The sequence below is a fragment of the Pseudonaja textilis genome, chromosome 1, assembly GCF_049901715.1.
Source record: "Pseudonaja textilis isolate UNSWEBS1 chromosome 1, rPseTex1.2, whole genome shotgun sequence".
Taxonomy (NCBI): Eukaryota; Metazoa; Chordata; class Lepidosauria; order Squamata; family Elapidae; genus Pseudonaja; species Pseudonaja textilis.
Window position 1 is genome coordinate 51497337 of NC_141990.1, and position 18275 is coordinate 51515611.

At 37.0% G+C, this 18275-nt stretch overlaps 1 protein-coding gene across 2 annotated transcripts in view; it reads right to left on the reverse strand.

Annotated features, from left to right (window-relative positions):
• NVL (nuclear VCP like) overlaps positions 1-18275 on the reverse strand; it is a 58706-nt gene that overhangs the window by 9804 nt on the left and 30627 nt on the right. For both annotated transcript variants that reach the window (XM_087934108.1, XM_026695684.2), the window contains 2 exons: positions 13927-14033; positions 4175-4251 (listed from right to left, as the gene is read on the reverse strand). In XM_087934108.1, the coding sequence (XP_087790234.1) occupies positions 4175-4251; positions 13927-14033 (184 nt within the window). The remainder of the gene's footprint in view (positions 1-4174; positions 4252-13926; positions 14034-18275) is intronic.

Sequence of the window (18275 nt, forward strand, 5' to 3'; positions counted from 1 at the left end):
CCCTCCATATTCCTCTATACGGCTCCAGACTTGTGCCAGGAAGAATCCTAACTCCTTGGGATCCCCCCATATTTTACTTCCAACAGAGGCACCTTTGGAGTTCTACGTCTTCTGGCAATTACTCCCTCCACTGGGGGCTCCTGGGCTGCTGCTGCCTGTTGCGCTAGCCTAGGTTGATTTATGGGGGTGGCTGTTCTGATTCTTCTGGCTGGGGCTGCCTCCCCCTCCTCTCCCTCATACCTTTGATCAATTTGAGGTTCTCCGATAGCTTCATTTAGACGATGCATGGCTTGAGTTAGTAGAAAATTCTTTCTTTCCTTCTCTTGCCATGGCTCAGGATCCTTCCAGACGACTCCCAGGGACCATTTGGGTTTTACAGATGGTTTTTCACCATTTCACTTAATTCTGCTCACAAGTCGGCTTCCCCTGCTGCCTCTAACAGCAGAGAATCTTGTCCTCCAGTTTCTCCCAGGTCTTCTTGGTCGCTGGCTGGATTTGCAATTGTGTTCAAACCCCCTCGGAAGAAAATTTATTAATTCTCCGGGTGGGCTGGTAATGTGGAGATTCAGAATAATGTCAGCTGGTGCTCCATTCAAAATCCAAGAAAGAAATACTTAGACTCCTTTAATCAGAGAAAAGATATCTTTTACTGGAAATCAAGTGGTAGGAACAAAAGAATTCTGAGTCTGAGAAAATGGGTGCGTAAATCACATATACAAAGTAATGGCAACCCCCAATAGTTCAATTGGCTCGTCCAGTTAAAAGTTGTGAATATCATCATGTGGGCATCTCCAGGTGGTGATGAGGCCTCTTTCCCTTGACATATTTTGATAAAGAGTTGCAGCTGTGCATAGCATAGGATAGAAACCTAAGCAAGAATCTACCCCCCTCAGCTTATACAGTTCTGGTTTGTAACACCTCCAGCTCACTTCCCATAACCATATCCCCCCTCCTCCCCCCATTACTTATGACAGCCGAAAGATGCAAAGCAAAGGGAGAAAATCTTGAAGGCTGACACCCTCACATTCTGGACATAAATTGTTTCAACCCCTACCCTCAAAACGACGCTATAGAGCACTGCATGCCAGAACAACTAGACACAAGGACAGTTTTTTCCTGAATGCCATCACTCTGCTAAACAAATACTGTAATTCCCTCAACATTGTCCAACTATTTATTAAGTCTGCATTACTATTACTATTAATCTTCTCATCGCTCCTGTCACCCATCCCCTCCCACTTATGACTGTATGACTGTAACTTCGTTGCTTGTATCCTTATGATTTATGTTGACTGTTTCCTAGTATGACAGACATAGTATGATTTAATCGTTTATTTGTACCCTATGACTATATTAAGTGCTGTACTTTATGATTCTTGATGAATGTATCTTTTCTTTTTATGTACACTTGAGCATATGCACCAAGACAAATTCCTCACACTTGGCCAATAAAGAATGAATTCATTCATTCATTCATCCATCCATCCATCCACATGGTTGTTACGTGAATCCAATACATCCAATGGGATTGAATTCTGTATTGCATTGAGATAACCTTGCAGACATTGTAAATGGTTGTAGCACAGATAAAATGCTATTTTTCCACAGACCAATATGCCAGCTATGTTCTGTAGTAACTGAAATATCTGAGTCACTGTAGATCCAAAATAAAAAGCAAACCCAGATAAACACATTAGATTATCAAGGGGGCTGATTGCTATAGGGCCATATCATACATCGTGTGCTGTTTAACATTTTTATCAGCAACTTGAAAGAGTTCAGACTTTGCAGATGACAGAAAACTTGAAGGGGTGGATAATACTTTAAATGAGGGAAAGGAGATTCAAAAAGACCTAGATAGACTGGAATGGGCTGAAATAAATAGAATGGAACTTAATACAACATGAATAGTTCAGCATTGACCTGGCAATAGCACATGTGAAAGAGAACTGAAGTCCTTGGCAAAGACATACTAAACATGAGGTAGCAGAGTGATACTGATGCAATAAAGTAAACACTATTGGGAAGTGCATTAATCAGAGCACAGAGTCCACATGAGTAGAAGCAAATGTTCTACTTTATTCTATCCTGATCAGATCCTATTTGGGACACTGAGGCCGGTTCTAGACGCCACCATTGAAAAAGGACAGTGACAAATAGAAGTCAGTTCATAGAAGTGCTAGCAAGATGGTAAAGGTTCTGGAAATCAAGCTCCATAAAAACAGTTAAAGAATTTGGTATATTTAGCTTACAAAAAAAGACATCAGAGAAAGATAACACAGCAATCTTCGAATCAGTAGAATCATACAATATCCAGATAAAGATCAGGCTCACAGAGCCATTTTATAGTATGGTAGTTATGGTGTTGGTCTACAAACTAGGAGTTTTAATCTTGTTTTAGTCACAGAAGCCAGCTGGATAACTTTGGGCCAATTAGTCTGACTCAGCTTAATCTATCTTGTAGAATGGTTTAGTTACAGATGTCAACTCATAAAATATTTCTATGGTCTTTTAAGAGTTGCCAACAGAAAGGGAGGGGGGGGGGCAGTGCGGCAGCTTGGAAATTGCAAGTGCATTCCATAGTTTTCAAAGATAGTAACTAGGTGACTGAAGTTTCTGCTGTGCACAATTCTAACTGGAGAGTATGATTGATGACTCTTGGCTATGGATGTGTCCTATTGGAGAATATAAATTAGGATACACCCAGAGGGTGGGGGAAAACCAGGGTCAAGGGTGACAATGAATTATATGTCTCAGAGTCAGCTACATTCAGGCAGTACTGGACATTTTAACATGCAATAAATTCTTTTGAAGTTTTGGAAGTTTGGCTTGAGACTCATGATTTAAATGGGGATAATGTCAGAATCCTGACAACAGAGTTGCAGAAAATAAAGGGTTATCAATCTACCGTAGTAAAGAAATGCATTAAAGCTCTGAAATGAGTCAAGATAATCTCTATTCTCCAGAACTGTTTCCAATGGAGAAGTGATAACCTTATCATGTGATCCTTATGGTTGCTGATATCTGAGAGATCCAGTGCTGAAGTTTTAAGTAGAGGTCTAATAATTTAATTGCCTCCTTTAAAGAAAGAGACCTTCTGTCCCACTTAAAAGGTATTAATGATAACCAACACACTTTTGTCTAAAGCTGACATGCCAATAGATTAACCTGTAAAATAAAAATAATGCAATTTAAAAATGCAATGTCTTTACTGATTTTTTTTTTTGCCTCAAAACAGTATGGAGAGCAAGCTAAATCTGATTTAATAAATTCTTCTGATATAGCTTGATACTGACATAATAAAATAAATATACATAGAATTATATGATGGAAGTAAGAGAATATCACCTCCTAAAGGCCAGGCTACCTTCAAGGATTTTATTTCATTTTTTGAAAAAGGTCTAGGATCCAAGAACTGAAAAGCTAAGAAAGCTCTGCATCTGTATTTGCAGTTATATGTCAGGTTTCTAAGTGATGAAATCCGTTTAAAGAGAAAAAAATGAAGTCGATCTTCCAAGACAATTTCTTGTATTTAGGAAAGCATCAAATTGGCAAAGTCCATGGTAATTTTGGATCTGACACAACCCGGAATTACCCCACAATATTGGAAGTTAGAAACAATCCCAAAAGTCACATTCTCCAGTAGAAGTAATTCAATGTTGCTTGATGTCATAAATCTACACCTCAAGTGACCTGAGCACAGTCAGCTTGTTTTCCCACAGGAAGAAGAATCACCTGGCATAAACAACTCTATCTCCACTCCTCCCCACTTAGGAATGTAGCAAACCTGAAACCCTTCCCCCGTGACCACCAAAGAAAAAGTAAGAAAAAGTATATATAATCTATAGTAAACCTAACCAAAATGGCTATACATATGTCAATTTCGGGACATTATATTTACTTCTAATTTTGAGCACTAAATGTTTATAATGTAAGCAAACATCTACAACCATGTTGAAAGTTTCAGTATAAGTGTAAGGAGAGTGCAGATTCTACTAATGCAGCCTTGTACATGAATAATATATATTCCACCCCGTGACTCACATGTTTTATGCTGGAAATGATCCTTCTTCCCTGCAATTAACCCAACTATTAATTCTGAACAAGTCTGTTCCAGAGCATACACGTTCCTTTATCTACTCTCAAAACTGATTTCATGTAGGATACTACTCACGTAAAGCAATCACAGGAGGGATTGTAAGCAATTTCTTCCAGGTGCACATCAATATCAAATGGGGGTACAGTTCCATCCTGTAACCATTAAAAAAACATTCAATGACTTTGATACATATGAGAAATCACATTATTTAATTTGTATATAAAATTTCTGAGTTACATTTTGAAAGTGAAAGCTTCTCAAACAGACCAATAATTCAAGGTAATAAGTTAAGTTTGTAGATATTAAACTATCACAGAGAGCAAGTTTTAAAGCCAGAGAAAAACACCATTCTATTTTGAAAATAAGCATTGGAAAAAAAATGTCATCATACAACAGTGAAGTTGAACAAAACAACTAGTCTCAATATAAACAGAAGAGAGAACTATATTCCCCTGAGAGACCGTTTCACAGCTGGTGTACTTCACTCAAAGGCCCTGTTCCATCAGGAGCACCAGTGGAGGTGGGGTGGGAGACAAATTAATGAAAGCAGTGCTGTGCTGTTGTGATGAAGCCCCACCCCTTGTGTACACATGGCACTGCATGTGTGTCCCCCATTTTTACTTTTTAAAAATAAAATAAACCTAATGATTTCCCAAGAAATTACCCATTGGGACAACCTAGTTGTACCATTAATGTTACAATAAATTATTTATGAAAGCAGGAAATGCCACTGATGGAGATTGATTGTTAATAAAATGGTATTACGACTTTTATGGAAACGGAATACATATCTACTTATGTTCAAGTCAGTGCTGACTCCTGGAAACTGCCCGGACTTTGTTCCTGTGGTTTACTTCGCAAGATGTTTCAGAAATTGTTTGTCACTGCTTCCTTCTTAAGGCTGAGAGAGCCCAAGGCTGCCAAATTAGTTTCATGCCCAAGGATTCAAAGTATCACAATTTCTAGCCTAATGCCTTAGCCACTGTATTAAACTGGCTCTTTCATGTTGCTGGTGACATATATTTAGTGAGGCTTGCATGAAACATAAATTTCCCTCCTTGTTTTAGGAGGTTTATAGTGAAACTGAACAAAGTTCCAACTAGTTGTACTAGTCATCGTTCAATATCTTTCTTAGTTGCAGATAATAAAAATGCAATTATATAACCTTAATACAGGTGTTATTTTCTTCTTTAGGTTACCTTGCATAATCCAGTGTTATTAAAGATTCTAACATCTTGTAGTAGTAGACGGTAAATATTTTTACAGTTCAATCTGAGAAAATTGATCTAGTTTTTTGGCATCTAGCAGCAGAAAAGGCTTTGGATATTTTTTGAACATGTTTAAGAAAAATGGATTTACTTTTGTTTTTATTAACCAGTTTAGAACGCAGCATTTAAATACCCTGGCTAAGTTTATTATGAATGATATAATTTTTCACTTATTCACCATGGAACTCATGAAGGCAGTCATTTATTGTTAATATTTAATTTGGTACAGGAACTATTGGCCTCCATAATTCCTCACAGAAATATGAAATTTCTATGGGAGCCAAAGTCATAGCTTCCAAGTCTCATTAGATAGGTTTTCATATGAGAGGAGGCTGTAACTTTCCAGACTTTCAATTACATCACTGGATTTATAATTTGACTTCAATTTTTGAATGAAACGAGAATAATTTAAGAAGGAATAAAGATTAATAGGGGCACAAATTGAATGCTATTACTTGGCTTCTGAAAATCTGTTAAATACTTGGTTCAACTTTTATTTTTTTAAATTCATTTTATTTACTAAGGAGATTTATATGGCCATCCAACTCATTCATTTAATCAGCATGCCACCATTTTTCCTGCTTTAAAAAGCAGCAAAATAATTTGGAAGACACTAGAGGAGTGTTAAGCTTAGTTTTGGGTCTTATGAAGAACTAACTCTTCGGGATAATCATAATTTTAACATGAAAGCTCTTTGTTTATTTACATAGGCAGAAAAAATATTTAGATGAATTGATCTTTAAAGGTTTTTTTTTTAAAAAAAGCATTGACTCACTACAAAAAGAATTTGGATTGCCTGAAATAGCTTAGCTGTAATATACCCAAATTAAAATGTTTGTTGATTACTGAATCTGGGTTTGGTACATTGGCAGCCTTCTAAATTATAAAGTGTATGGAAAATATCTCAGAAGAACTTAAAACCATAGTGCATTTATTCAAATTGTTGAAGCGGGTTTCAAAGATAAACATTGATAATTTACAAGAAATCTGGAACTAAGAATTGGAATATCCTATTTCATTTTTTTACAACCTGAGATTCTAAGAAATAGCATTCTAAGGTCTTATAAATTTAGAGTAGGATTCTAATTGAAATTTAGAATAGAATTCTAGGGAGTTATAACATTAAAATGGAACCAATTTTCATGTTTACTGGATATCCCTGTGGTTGTTGAAGAAACAACATTGGCTATCGGATTTTTTTTTTATGCTGGAGTTGTTTAAAAGAACTAACACATATAATTTGGGCTCACTCTTTATTTTGGTTTAAAAATGAGGATGTAGCGTTACATTATACCAAAAGCATTTTGTAAAAGCAATGTCTGATCTTGTGGAAGAAGTAAAGGGAATCCTCATTTAATGACTACTAGTTCAATGACTGTTCAATTTTATGATGGCACTGTATTAGTGATGATTCAGAATTCTGGCTGTTGCAGCATCTCTACAGTCAAATGATCCCAATTTCCAGAATGTTTCCTGCCAGTTTTTCATAAACAAAATCAACGGGAAGTCAGCAGAAAGTCAGTAATTAGGGCTCTTCTCTCTTCAGATCTTTGTAGTTCTAAACAGCATGCATAGAGGATTTCTCTAACTGAAATATTACATCTGACTTTCTAATTAAAAGATTTAAATTAAAAGATTATTCCATGTAGCTGATGAGACTTGTTTTAGATAGATTGCATAATGAATGCCACAAGGAAAACTCTGACTCTGCAGGTTTTCCTAGAAATATAATAAATCATGCTGAACTTCTGGTCCACAGACTGAATTTGGTTGGCCAACCCTTCCCATCTCATTTTGCAAAACAACAAGTGAACAGTTGCTTTAAGATACTGTCTTCATGCAAAGAATCCCTGTTATTTAATTATTCCTCTTTTTACCTACAGAAGGCGGCTTCCTGCTATGCTGTGAGAGGAATAGTGTTGAGGGACAATTTCCAGGGATTTTGGAGAAGAAAAGCTCCTCCTCCTTATGTCATAGAGAACTGAAAATGATATTTTAATATAAAGAATAATTTTAATCCAAATAAATAATCAAGTTACTCCTTGCATGATTAGACACAACAATATCTACATTCATTTAAAGAAAGAGACCATATAGAAAGGGGAAAGTAATTCTAGTACACTTACTGGGTTTCGATTTGCAAAGCAGAAAACAATTCTTATAAAAATGCTTACCACTTAGGCATAGGTCATAAGGAAGCCTGAGAAATTATATTAGTGTGAAAAATGAAAAAAAATACTTTCACAGGTTCAAATATGAGCTTGCTTGTCCAAACTAAACTTGTCAGTCAAAATAAGGATCAGAGTCCTCCCAAAGTTTAAAGGTCAGTTGGCCAATCCAGGTTGAATGAGGAGATATTACATCACCTGGGGAAAACATGGAATTGAGCTAGGTGACTAATATCTTCTAATTCAAGGGTAGTCAACCTTTTTATACCTACCGCCCACTTTTGTATCTCTGTTAACAGTAAAATTTTCTAACTGCCCACCGGTTCCACAGTAATGGTGATTTATAAAGTAGGGGACAAAACCCCTACCACCCACCATGAAAGCTGGAACGCCCACTAGTGGGCAGTAGGGACCAGGTTGACTACCACTGTTCTAATTCAACCAGGATTAGGCAACTGTTCCTTAACTTCTGGGAAATGTGATTTGGATTCTTTTGTTAATTTATATTATGGTTAGATCTGTTCTTTATATCTCTGCTACTGCTTTTTCCGACCTCTCTCTCTCTCTCTCTCTCTCTCTCTCTCTCTCTCTCTCTCTCTCTGTGTGTGTATGGGCATGTGTGTGCATGCACATGCATATGTGTGCATGCTGCTGCTGGCAGAAATCCTGATTTTCTTTTTTCCTTTTCCAATTGTCCTTTTAATGCTTATCCAATTCATTTCAGCAACAATACGCATAACAGAAGATCCACATAAATGTTTTGTTTCACTATACTGTACACTGATTCTTCCAAAGAAGTAGTCTAATATGCCACATATTTCAGATGCCACAGAAGATTTTTAGACTCTCTTCTTCTGAAGCACCCGGGCTGGGGATAGAAGAGTCTGTTCCTGAGTAAAAGTGGCAGCAAATAGAGTCCCAGTCACATACAGCAGAAAGCTGTCATGGTAGGGATTGTGGAGTAGAGCTTTGGACCTCTAACCAATAAATGGTATGAATATAAATTTAAATTATAGTAGTAATTTTAAATATAAATTATTTGACCTTTCACAGGCAGACTAATTAACATAACAATATCCACCATTCAAAAATTTATTTTGTGGTGCTAGTCTGGCATGGGACAATGCATCCGCAGAATTATGCTCTATTTAAAATTAATCAATCCAAACTACAGCAAATTATTCCAGAAAATGATAGGAAACATTTGTTTGACATTCTTCAGACGTATACACTGTCATAGAAAAGGTATTTCTTACAATTTAATTAAGAAACACTGAACTTACATTAAATGATTGCTTTGTCAACACATTAATAGTATTATTTGTGTATCATAAGAATCAGTAAACCAATATCAAGTCATGATTACAAAATATAGTTAATTGTTCAGGGTCAGGGATGTGAAACTCACATTGTCACGGCAGCGTCACGTGACTTATCAGGACTTTCCCCCCTTCATAAAATTGGCCGTGGGTGTGGCCAGCATGCCTGGCCACTGGGCTGCTTCTTTCTTCTTCTGCTTTTGGCTGCACGCAAGGAAAGCAGCAAAACTCTTTCTTTCTTTCCCCCAAACTCCACCAGAAATGAGTCTTTGGGACCCTGAAAGGCATCCTGCTCCAAGAGGCTGTGCCGACATGACAAATCTTACAAAGACTCATTTCTGGCAGAGTTTGCGGGAGAGAAAGAAAGACTTCTGCTGCTTTCCTTGCATGAAGCCAAAAGTCTCTCTCTCCCTCTCCCTGAGAATGGAGCTGGAGACAATATCCTGCAATCCCAAATAAAGAATGCTCGATCAGTAGGAAAACAGGGTGGTGAATTTTTCTGCAGACTTTTTTGGGGATTTTCCCAGGGTCTCTGGTCTACGGGATTTAGAATTATGAGTTTGGTTGTCCCTGAGGTCCAAAAGGTTGGCGACCCTTGCTCTAGGTAGTTTTGTTTAACAATCATAATTAGAATCAGCAACTCAATCATTACATGAATCCACATCTGTGTTTATGATCTTCAGCTTGTGAGGATTGGTCATAAAACTATTTTTCACCACTGTTATGGTGAATGGCCGCTAAACAAGGCAGTTGCTAAATAAAGATAATGCTATAAGCACTGACTCCCATTTACACTCAAAACAAATGAACCATATTGGCTGGATTCTCTCCTCCTGCTTAGCCATATATCATACGCATCCTTTTAGTTGCTAAGGGTTGCAATTTACATGCCCTTTCTAGCAGCTGCTAAGTACAGGTGGCCCTCGACTTATAACAGTTCATTTAATGACCATTCAAAGTTACAATGGCACTGAAAACATGACTTATGACTGTTTTTCAGTTATGACCTTTCCAGCATCTCCATGATCATGTGATCAAATTCAGTTGCTTGGCAACTGGTTCATGTTTATGACAGTTGCTGTGTCCCAAGGTCATGTGATCACCATTTGCTACCTTCTGCCAAACAAAGTCAACGGGAAAGCCAGATTCACTTAACAACCAGGTTACTAACTTATCAATTGCCATATTTATTTTCTACCTCAAAAGGACCAAGAAATTGTATTATTAATTTTCATCAGTCATGATCAGATAAGGTTCCAGGAAGAGGGCTGGGAGCAGGGGTGGGATTCAATTTTTTTAACAACTGGTTCTGTGGGCATGGCTTAATTGGTGGGTGTGGCTTGCTGATCATGTGACTGGGTAGTCATGGCCAACTTGACATCACTCACATCAAGGGGCGCTTCTCCTTGCCTGACCCCTCATGACAGTGGAGATGCTGCAACGTTCGTATGTGTGAAAAATGGTCATAAGTCACTTTTTTCAGTGCCATTGTAACTTTGAATGATCACCAGTTTTAGACCAAAACTCAGAAAGGGTATGTAAACTCACATTTGAATGTCAACCTTTCTAGCTAGCCAAGAAGCCTTGCTAAATGTCACTCATCTTGGTTCCTTGTCATTAAAAGCTTCTTTCTGGCAACTCTGCTTCATTACTCAACTATTTTTTCAAAGTGCTAACCCAACAGGGGAGCATTTCCTCCCAACAGCAGTGTAAAAAGCTTAAAACAATCCTTCCCCTTTAAGAAAGTACCAGCAAAGAAAAAAAAAGTCCTTTGGAGACAGTAAGTCTAGGCATACTACCAAGAATGCAAGAAGGGTGGAAAAAAACAAAAGGAGATTTCTTCCAACAACTGGTTCTCCGAACCGCTTAGAAAGTTAACAACTGGTTCTAGTGAATAGGTGAGAACCTGTAGAATCTCACCCCTGGCTGGGAGTCCTGAGGCCACAGGCTGTTGCCACACCACAATGTAAAAATCAAGTTTTTTACAGTACAATGTAAAAATCAAGTTTGTTTTTCCTTCAGCTCTGTTCCATCTGGCACGAAGAAGTATTTATGATGACCAACATGAGATTTATATTATTCTTGCAATATGAGATATATATAATTCTTGTTCCCATCAGAAGACAGAATCCACATTCAATAGGCAATGCCATAATTTATGAAGAATCTATTTGCCTTTCGCCATACGTGTCGTAAGTTGCAGAGTGACAAATCTATTGAATTAAAAACAAGTAGTACGAATGTGAAGTGCTGCCTGTTTGTGACATTTATACTTCAATGCTGACATATGCCCTCAAAAGTTAACTTATTATAACTTTGGTTTCATCCTCCCATCAGCGCCAGCAATCATTAACAATGTAATCTGAAGAATCCTCCTGTCCTTTTCAACATGAGGGGATGGTGTGATTGCCTAAATTAAGTGTGAATGATTTCTAGACAGATGGTTTCAAACATAAATTTATGCTCACATTGAGGAATACAAAGTCATATTTGGAATAGGTTTTCAGAAAGTCAGGTTTGTTCAGCCGAGAAAAAAAATCACCTTGCAGTCTTGAACCTATTAGTGGCAGGATTAGTACATGGCAATACAATGGGGGAGTGCAATCTCTGGATTGCAGTCTCTTAAGATCCCTGGTCCCATTTGTACTCCGAGAGTCCCTCTACACTTGGGATCAACTCTCATGCACTCCTGAAATCACTGAACAAGCAGGATGTAAAAGCAATAAACAAATGACATTTAGTAAATATGTTTGTGGAATATTTGCAGTAAATACACAATAATATTGAATATAAAAACATCCCAGGATTGACCATGGAGATTCTCAGTCATCCAGGTCACGGTTGTCAATCGACAAGCATGATGTGGATGGCTAAGAATCTCCGTAGACATTTAGCCATCCCAGGGTTGAATACAGGAAATTGCACCATCCATCTGATCTTTCAATCTAGAGATTAAAACACACCCACCCATTTAGATCCTCAACCAAAACTTTAGTATATGTTGCCCTTTGAATGCTATCTAGGTAGATACTATATTGGTAGTTTGCAGAGGCTGCTTGAAAACCAGGTCAAGGCAACTCTAAACTTACAAATGCTTTACCCTGTTAAAATATGACCATATCACAAGATTCAGTTATTTAATATAAAATATTGAAGCTGAAAGCCTATATACAATGAATTCAGTGGGATTTAGTAATTTAAAATCAACAAGGTAGAGTACTCTATTTCAAACTAGTCTAAAGAGGTCTAAATACAGCTAATTATGATCCACAAATTCTGGCTTAGACATACGAAAATGAGAATTTGAGCAAGCAAATGTAGAATTTGTTTAAAGTTGGCAGAAATGATGTAGTCAGTAGATCTGTACACAGCAACAAGATTGGATCAGAATGGGCCACTGATTTCCCTTCTTTTCCAAAAGTGAGGAAAAGATGGTTCGTGAAGGTATGAGAAGACTACTCCAGGAAAAGCATCCCTGAATTTTCACTTATCTGTTTCCCCAACTATCTATTTTACTTGTCTGCTGGAATTCAATCTAGTCTAGTTGTCTTTCTCTTTAACCAAATGAAGCAGTCAGTAGTACATGTATCTCTCTGCTCCTCCCCATTTATTTCTTAAAACTGCTTTAGTTTCCCAGATACTCCTTTCTCTTGTTGAAAAAGTTACAATTACATTCCTTGCACATTACTTTGGAAAAAGTTGCAGAGCGAAGGGAAAGGCTTATTCTTAGGCAAATATGCAAATACATGCAATCTTAACATTGTGTTTCATGAATAAAGTTCTTATTCCTGTTTTATCTTTCTTCCTTCTTCAACTTACCCTGCTGTGGCTATTTACAAATTCTTTCTTTCATTCTTTTTTTGTTTGGCTTAATTCCCAATCTCTTATCCCTCTCATCTTGTTTTCCCTTTTTAACTCTACACAGCTTTACTCAGAAATATATCCTTTTGAATTTGCTAGGGTTTTAACTGGACAAAGATCTTTTATTTAGCTTTTTAAGGTCTAAATAAAAGCTCTCTATACCTTTTGTCTAAAATATGGTGTAATGTTAATGTGTTGATTAGGGAAGATAGGCTCTGCACTATCTTCAGCTATGAAAGCTTAATGGGTAACTTTTGGCCAATTACTCTTGCTCAGAGCAACATACCTCGCCAAGTTTTTGTTGTAAAAAAAATTAGTGAGAGGAATATTATCTGCACTACATTGAGTACAAAAAATGTGACATAAATCAAATAAATATTATGACAGCATCTCTTTTTTCTTGCAGTCTAATATTGCTGTTAGGTAGTGAAAGATACAAATCTCTCACAACTGACAAAAAATACTAGTACTATAGAATTTGATACATCCAATTCAATGTTTGTTGATTAATCTCTCATATTTGTACAGTGTTATTAATGACTTATTTTTAAAAGTCTAGTCTGCAGTAAGTACATTTTGTCCTTTGTTCTAAAACTACATAACTAGAGAAGAAGTAATTATAATCTTTCCCTTCTTTTTTATTAAATATATATTTCACTCACCTCTCTAACAAGATGTTTGGAATCATTCTAATTGGACAAAGTAGAAAATATATTTGAATAAATGTAGGTGTTTTTTAGTTTCACAATATGAGCTTATCTATGGAGATGGTGAGGTTCACTTTTACCTTGGATTTGGTGTAATTTACCAAAAGTTGTATTAACATTAGAAGAACACTATAAAACTCTGTCACAAAAAGTGACCAGAAAATGCTATGAAATCTAGTTCTTAACAGTCAGAACAAATAAGAAGGATTCCTTTCCCTTGTATTATTTCCTTTCTCTTGCAAAATTGTTTTGGCAGCAATGTTACTTGCATCCTGCTGCATTTGCATGAAACAATGGACCAATATTTTGCATTTCTTCTCAGGTGAGAGAAGCTATGTCGAAATTGAAACTAAATTTGCGAGAAAAATATTTAGTCACCCATTTCTCTCCAATCTTGCTAGTTTCACAATTCTCAAGGAAAATAAAAGAATATAGAATATTACTATATATATTAGACACATGGTTAAGAACAATACAATGTTGCTTTTTAAAATAAAAACTTACTTTAGTAATAGTCTTTAAAATTGCAAGGCGATCCAAAGGTGGTGGCAAACCAACATAAAGTGTTTTATCCAACCTTCCTGGACGCAAAATAGCTGGGTCTATAATATCTAATGAGAAAATGGGAAGATAATATTAGATGGGTGCAAAACTTAAAAAAAATAACCATAACACGACCACAAGAAGAATTATGGACCAAATGCATTTTTTCCCCCTAACTTGCAACTAAAAGAAAATTGGTACAAAATGTCTTACAGATGGTTCACAACTACACAAATAATCTCCAAGATAAAAAAGATCATACAGAAACAAATGTTGGAAATGCCAAAAAACAGAAGGAACATTTAGCACATGGGATGGAGGTGTACAAAAAACATAAAAGTACTGGAAAGAAAATTTTTGAAAATTAAATTCAGAAGAAAATTACAACTTATTCCTTTACTAAGTATCAGAATATATCAATGAGAAATATAATAACTTTTTGAGATATATGCTCATAGCAGAATCAATTTTGCCCAACATTGGAGAAAAATATAATTACAACAATGCTTGGTTAGAAACTTAAACTTAGAAAATATATAGCAATGGCAAAACTAACAGCATACATTCAAAATAGAAGTTTAATCAAATTCAAGCAAGAATGGTCCCCATATATACAATATATTATACAACTGACAAATAAAAACACGGATGGTATGGGTGGGCTACATTCTCCTCCAAAAAAAGGCAAATTGATAGAAGCACAAAAAAAAAAGGGAAAATTAGAAACAGAAGGTTTTTTTTTAAACAGTGCTTCCCTTTGTTGCTGTAATTTTATTTTGTCTAGTTTTTCTTTTTTAAGAAAAAGAATGCAATATATAAATAATAAAAATAAGAACAATGAAACAACACAATGGAGACCTTAAGCATTCACTTCATCTCATCTCATTCATTCAATTTCTGTAGCCACCCCTCCCTCCATCTCAATAAATGACTCTGGGTGGCTTACAATTCTGAAAGTATAAAAACAATTTTAAAAAAAGCATTTTAAAACAATAAGAAAATCCAAAATAAATATACATTGCAGTCATGATACTTAAAGCCAAGAAATGGAACGCTAAACACATATAACTCTTTAGCATTTACACCAGTGGTTCCCAAAGTGGGTGGTACCTCTCCCTGGGGGAGGTGGGATGCCTTAGGGGGCGCTAAGAGGCAAGGGGGCTGGCAGGGGGGCGCTAAGAGGTGGCAGGGGGGCTCTGGAGGAGTCCAGCCGCACCGAAAAAAACACGTGGCGGCTGGAGGTTTTTTGCAGGCACAGGGGATCAGCGCAGAGCTGCAGGTGGGATTCACCCTTTCCATCCTGGAAGCACCAAGCCACGACAGATCCCCTGGTCAAGCTGGATCAAGCCGGCTGCGAGGAAGGTCTCCCAGTGGCTAGCAGGATGGACCCGCAGCGGGGCAGTTCTCCTGGCCTGGTCCGCCGCTGCCTCCGAGTCACTCAGGAAGCTCAATGCATGATCCCAGAGCCACGGAATGAAACAGACGGAAAGCAGGGCTTCTTCCCCGGTGCTACCCAAAGCCCTCTGGCAGCAGCCAGAGACGAAGCCTCCTCCGTGGGCAGGTGAAGGGGGTTCTCTTGGGGGGCAGTGGTGTGGTGCGAGGAAGGCAAGACATACGCGCACCCCCTCATTACACCAAGATTTCCAGCAAAAAGGCAGCCAGGTTTTGAAAAGCAAAGGAAAACCTCTGGCTTTCATGCTAAATCATGGTTAGTTGAAGCACAGCGTAAGTTAAACTAATTATCTGGGTTAGGTTAACGTTAACCTATTAACCATCCTGATGGTTTAGGTTTGCATTGTAAAATTACACCAAATTGTAAGTCGTTAACCACATCTTCAGTATCTCCAGTTTACACTGGGATAGATTTCAAGATGCATGGTGTAGAATGGCACTGAGAGCTGGGCAGCAGTCAAAGTTCATAAATTATTATCAATCATAGAAAGAAAGGGGTATATAAGGAATATCTTCTAAGGGTGGTGACATTTGTACTGTACAGTATAGTATTTTCACATACTCCTTCCATCTTTTTTGATCTTCTTTGAACTGGTTACTATCTGTCCATTAGCATCCTTTACTACCCAATTTGTGGCCATAACCTCCTTCTCAGTTCAGAGAACTTTTGGATAACTTTCCTTGGTTTTCCATGTCTGTTTCTTCAGTGTCTTTACAGATATTGTTCTAATACTGCTTGTCTCTGCTAACAGCTCTCTGAAATTCTGTGGTCTTTGTATTTAATTTTTGTTAGGGATACACCCCTAGCAAGATCTGCAGGGCAGTCAGGCAGGCAGGCAAAATATGTGAGATATCGTTTTTTTAGTAGCTTACACTCAGTAAACAGAGGCACAGTGTTAATTAAATAGTTTTTATTCCAGCAAGAGTTAAAGCATAGTCAAAACAGTCCATATATCATTCACTTAGTTCAGTCCGTCCAGGGATTATTCATTTGCAAATTCCAGTGTCGAAAAAGAGAGGTCAGTACACTTACAAATATCAGTCCGGTGATATATCTCCTCGCAGTAGAGAGATATGAAGAACTCAAAACTCCTCTCTTCCTTCAGCAACTCTTCAGTAGGGGAAAAGACGCAGCTAACAAACCATCAAGCATCCAATCAATCCAGTAAATTGTCAGTAATTGCCAGCAAAGCGTCAGGGAATCGTCAGCAATCAATCAGGTCCTCTTGCTGCCTCTTATGGTGGTTTCACACCACACCCAAAATTACATGCTTTGCAGTTAAAGTGACACACACTTAAACCAATAATCATAGCTTATATATATTATTTTACCCAAACTACGTTAGGCGACCTATGTTATACCTAACATTCTCCCCTTTTGGGTAATATAATAATATATATATCTATTTACAACCTTAACCCATAGTCATCACAACTCTCTTTGTGTTTGACTGCACCTTGGGCTTTGGTAAACTGATCAGCAATATTTTGCTCAGTCATAAAATATTCCAATCTTATTAAACCATTTTTTACAGATTGCCTTACATTCAGATATCTAAGATCTGTATGCTTAGATCTCGTTTTTACAGCAATATTTGTAGCCATCTGTATGGCTGCTTGATTGTCCTCATACACAATGGAATCATTAACAGTTAATCCCATATCCAACAACAACTGTTTATACAGAATTAAATCAGTACATAATAAAGATAGACATGAAAATTCTGCTTCCATTGTGGACATACTTATGTGTTGCTGTCTAATTGACCTCCAACCAATTAATGCTTTTCCTAATAGTATAGCCATTCCTGAAGTTGATTTCCTAGTGTTTATATCTGTTGCAAAACTTGCATCAGCATATGCACTTAAAATCAAATCATCTTTTGGCTCCAAATACAATGCATAGTGCATTGTCCTTTTAAGATATCTTAAGATACGTTTTGCTGCTTGCCAATGTCGTTCATCGGGTTCAGCGTTGAATCGAGCCAATTGATTAATGCTATAGGCAATATCTGGCCTTGACCAATTACTAATGTACGATAGACTGCCAATTAGTGATTGATAAATAGTCTTATCGAATTTTGAACTCTGAGCATCAGTCCGGCAAAATTCCTGACTCATTGGAGTTTTTGCTGGTTTACAAAGTTCCATCTTATATGTTTTTAGTAATTGATAAATCTTATCCTCTTGAGATATCTTATAGCCATCATTGGTTTTATTTATTGTCAATCCGAGATACTGTTTTATCTCTCCTAATTGCTTTAATTTTATCCTCTTTCCTAATAATGATATTATTTCAGTAGCTTCATTATTAGTTTTTGTAATTAATGCAATATCATCTGTAAACAACAATAATAATGACACTATTCCATTTGTCTCTCTTTTAAATAAACATGGATCAGCTAAACCTGCTTTAAACCCTATATTGTTTAACTCTTTAACAATATATTGGTTCCATTCGTAACCAGATTGTTTTAATCCATAGAGACTCTTTTTAAGTTTCCAACAGTCATTATTAGTTTTATCATCCTTAATCCCTACAGGTTTCTTTAGATATATAGTGTGCTGCAACGGCGCATGCAGATAGGCAGTTTCTACATCTAAATGATTTATGATACAGTTTTTCTTAGCTGCCCACACTAAAGCTGCTCTCAAGGTTGTTGCTTTTAGACTTGGTGCAAACACTTCATCATAATCACATGCAGTTTGATTAAATCCTTGAGCTACCAATCTAGCCTTATGGGTAACAGTCCCATTTGTACCTGTTTTTAATTTAAATATCCATTTACAGCCAAAGGACTTTTCCCCTGGAGGTAATCTAGCATTCTCATAGACTCCCATCTGTTTTAATGAATTCA